Genomic DNA, 3932 nt, shown 5'->3' with positions numbered 1-3932 from the left:
CCATTGTCATTTCTTTATGTCTATAAATGTTCTTTTACCTTAATAACAGACACTACAAATCAAGGCCGTAATTTTAACAATTCATATTCCTACCAGTATTCAAATACCCTCAAAATGTCCCTTCTAATACACTAATAAAAAGAGATTATATAGTGTGTTATATAGTGTATATTCTGTGTTTTAATGATATCAGTATTCTTTTTGTACTCCAAATATTAAGCTTAATACGTCACATTACATAATGTCATTGAGAAAATGGTCAAGTCATGGAATTTGCAATTGGCAGTTTTTTCACAGGATTTTGTTTCATAGACCTGTACAGAAAGATGTGTTCAAGGACCATTTGAAAATGGAAAATCCAGCAATCCCTATTTTTACAGTTTCTGGCTTTGGTAAATGGTGTAATTTTTGGCGATTTTTAAAGAAATCATGCCTTTCAAACCTGCAGGGCAAGAAAAATTCCACTCAAAAAAACAGATTTGTGATTAATAGACTATCCAAGACTGAACAGTTTATAATGATTTTGCTCATTATTTTATCTGCATTCTACATTGCTGAAATATTTTTTTTAAGAAATTGCCCTCATTTAGGGTATCTGATCAAGATACATATATCAAAATAACGTCAAACTTAAAAATATATAATAGAAATTTAACCAAAACTACTAATTTACTCAAATCTTACAGCTTAATTATGTAGCCTACAAATTAGGTAAACCCCTTTGTGTGTTCATACTTGTGTCTATTTTATTTTATTTTATTTTATTTTATTTTATTCTTGTCTGTCTGGTCTGTACCTACATGTCACATTATTTTCATTTGAACATTTCTGCACTGACCACTAAATGTGATGTTTTCAAAACTGCAACGAAAAATTAATAAACTTAATAGAACTAAGACATACATACATACATACATACATACATACATACATATATATATATATATATATATATATATATATATATATATATATATATATATATATATATATATATATATATATATAATTTCACCTGTGCTTTTCCCTCTATGACACATCAAAATTTCTGCTGGGGGAAAAAAGGTACATTTACGGCCTTTCTACGAATGGTAATAATCCCGCAGGTGCTATAATAATGCCACAGGACTACAAAGTGTTGAAAGGACTTCACTACCCACAATGTGCTCACTTCCGGTGAGTGTTGCGTAACGGAACCGGGGACGCAACTGACTTAACTTGCAAGGTGAGTAGTTCGCAAAAATCACTTCACACTTTGGTTTTAAGACCACATTTAGTGTATTAATAAACACTGGCAGATATGTGATCTTATATGGAGCTGCTCGGCGTAGAGACTCCGTCACAATGTCTCTGTTTTCATACATATTGTTTGATGTTTATGACGAAAGCTAACGGCTAATGCTAGCAAACAAACAGTGAATGATGCTATCTTAACGTTAGCTTGAATGTTTAGTGCTGGTCACCGAAACAGCAAAACTGGCACCAATAAAACCCTGTCGTGATTAAAAGAAATGTCACCAACTTATAAGTAACCTCAACGGTTGAATGTTACGTTAATGACAATAATTTTGTCACGCGAGTGGACAAACAGCAGCTCTCAATTTATCAAAAGCTAATGTCATGCTTTCACTGCAGCTGCTCAAACCAGAGCTAAAAAACTGTGTTAGCCGACTTTAACTATTATTTATGTTTTGTTAGACTGGTTAATAATTGTTATGGGTTTGCATAACTTCTGAAGTTTTGCAGTGACATTAAATTTCCTAAGGGACTGTCCTTTATCTGTCAGAGGAGGGGTCTTCGGTTTTATTTTATTGGTGCCATCTTCAGCCACCCTGAGTGACTAAGGGAAAATGCATAACGCGTATATCCCACATGATTTGTTCAAGGACCGTTAGAAATTTGAAAATCTATGGATGCTTTTTGTTTTTGCAGGCCATAAAAAAATGGTGTGATTTGTGATTTTTAAAAAAATGTATTTGTACTCCTCAGGTTTGGAATGCGTGTTTTATAAACATAAATAAAATCACCTCAATTTGCAAAAGAATATTACAAAAAAAACACTTTTTTTACAACAAAGAAAAACAATGATTGCAGAAAAGTAAAAACAAACACCTTGAAAATTGTGTAGATTTTTTGTTACTGCAGGAAATACACTTAGAAATAAAAGCACTGTATTGTGAATGTATTGTATTTCAAAGTAAGGTGTTAAACTTGACATGGCTGTGAGTCCCTTGATGTCCATTCAGAATAAACCAGGGACCCACTTTTGTACCACGACCTCCCAGTTTGGAGCCACTGCTTTCCTTGCTTTTTACAGCAAGTACTTTCAATTTAAGATGTACAGATATAACTCTTTCTCTCCTGGCGCCGTTTCCAGTACTTCAGCTCAGGGTATCTGCTGATACCTTATAAAAAGCCTGTACCAGTGCGGTGTATTAATACACCTACCAGAACATGAATATCCTTCCGCTTATTAAATACATCACCTGTATTTAAACTATTTATACCCATCTGGCTTTCATAGGTGGTCTCCTGCCACAACCTCTGATGCTGCCTACTGTCTTCCGCTGTGTTCGGCCCGTTTCTACCAGTCTTGCCTTAAGCCGGCCTCTGGCCCACTTCAGACCACATATGGACCCAGACCCGAGCCGGCCCGTTGAGAGGTCTATCAGAACCAAACTGACCGACCAACTCAAGCCGGACCACTTGGAGGTCCACAATGAAAGCCACATGCACGCTGTGCCCCCCGGCTCTGAGTCCCATTTCCGTGTCCTGGTTGTCAGCTCCCTGTTTGAGGGTCTGCCGTTGATAAAACGCCACCGTCTGGTTAATGAGGCTTTGAAGGAGGAGTTAAGTAGCTGTGTTCATGCACTGGCTATCCAGGCAAAGACACCTGAGCAGTGGGGAAGTAACCCCTCTCTGGCTAAAAGTCCGCCTTGCATGGGAGGCTCGAGGGGAGATCACACAATGGAGGAAAAACTGAAGGCTGGGCGAGAGTGAAGGGCTGGACGATCAGGATGTTGGACTGAGCTGTGGGAACAATATATACATCAATGTCAGTGTGATGAAAGTCAGGATTCTGTTGCAGATGTCAATATAAAAACGGCTTTCTATAGTTATTCTATCATAATAAACATGAATTATAAACATTAAATCATCAGTTTGTTTTAGAGGTACATTTTGTGTAATTGTTATAAAAGCCCATTTCACCAGAACATGAATATCGTAATTTTATTGTCAGAAAAGCCCCTATTGCCTGAACAATACAGTGCCCCAGAGATGATGTTTTTCTGTAGGCCACCCTGGAAGCTAACATCACCCTGGTTCCCTCCTCAAAAAGCCTATTGGATTTTTTCATTGGATTTTGGATCATTGCAGAAAATAACCTCTGTGATAAACAAACTTTTATGATACTTGTACGTTTTCTTCAGCAAGATAATCTTCATAAACGAACACCATTTTGGGGATTTTTGGTGCCTAAGTGTAATTGCCAGAAGTAAAAAGCTGTTGCTAGGCTAAAATGACTATGACTTCACTATGGTTGCGTTGCCACCACAACACGACTGTAAAGCAGTTATCGGTAACAGGATAGTCATGATGACATTCTCTGGTCTCATTTAGCCACTTTTTAACAACCGTCTTCAAGACACATTTAAAGTTATTAATTTCACGAGTGGGTTATTTACTAATGTATTTTATATCATTGAACAAAATGTGAAATTCTCTTAAGCCTGTGTTAACCACAAACCTTATTTCAGGCCTCAAACCAAAAACCCATCCAAAAACCTCAAAATAAATGGACAGACACTTCAATATACAGATATACAAACAAAGTCAGTCTACCCATCCCTTATCCCTCCCTACCTCCTTTGACATCAGGAGCACATTAAAGAACAAACAAAAAAAGTGCACACTAGTGCTTAAAGTAAATT

The 3932-nt window shown here is 36.7% G+C and overlaps 1 protein-coding gene across 1 annotated transcript; it reads left to right on the top strand.

Annotated features, from left to right (window-relative positions):
- Positions 1–1132: 1132 nt before the first annotated feature.
- bola1 (bolA family member 1) lies at positions 1133–3215 on the top strand. Its single transcript, XM_042490650.2, has 2 exons — positions 1133–1225; positions 2525–3215. The coding sequence occupies exon 2, from the start codon at positions 2548–2550 to the stop codon at positions 2998–3000; it is 453 nt and encodes a 150-aa protein (XP_042346584.1). The 5' UTR covers positions 1133–1225; positions 2525–2547; the 3' UTR covers positions 3001–3215.
- Positions 3216–3932: the final 717 nt, after the last annotated feature.

Source organism: Plectropomus leopardus, chromosome 11 (assembly GCF_026936395.1).
Source record: "Plectropomus leopardus strain MGB_pleo_1.0 chromosome 11, ASM2693639v1, whole genome shotgun sequence".
Classification (NCBI taxonomy): Eukaryota; Metazoa; Chordata; class Actinopteri; order Perciformes; family Serranidae; genus Plectropomus; species Plectropomus leopardus.
This window is presented reverse-complemented; position numbering and strand designations above follow the sequence as displayed.

Bases quoted from the DNA above. Each gene is read 5' to 3' on its own strand.
- bola1 (XM_042490650.2), top strand. From the start codon at position 2,548: ATGCTGCCTACTGTCTTCCGCTGTGTTCGGCCCGTTTCTACCAGTCTT.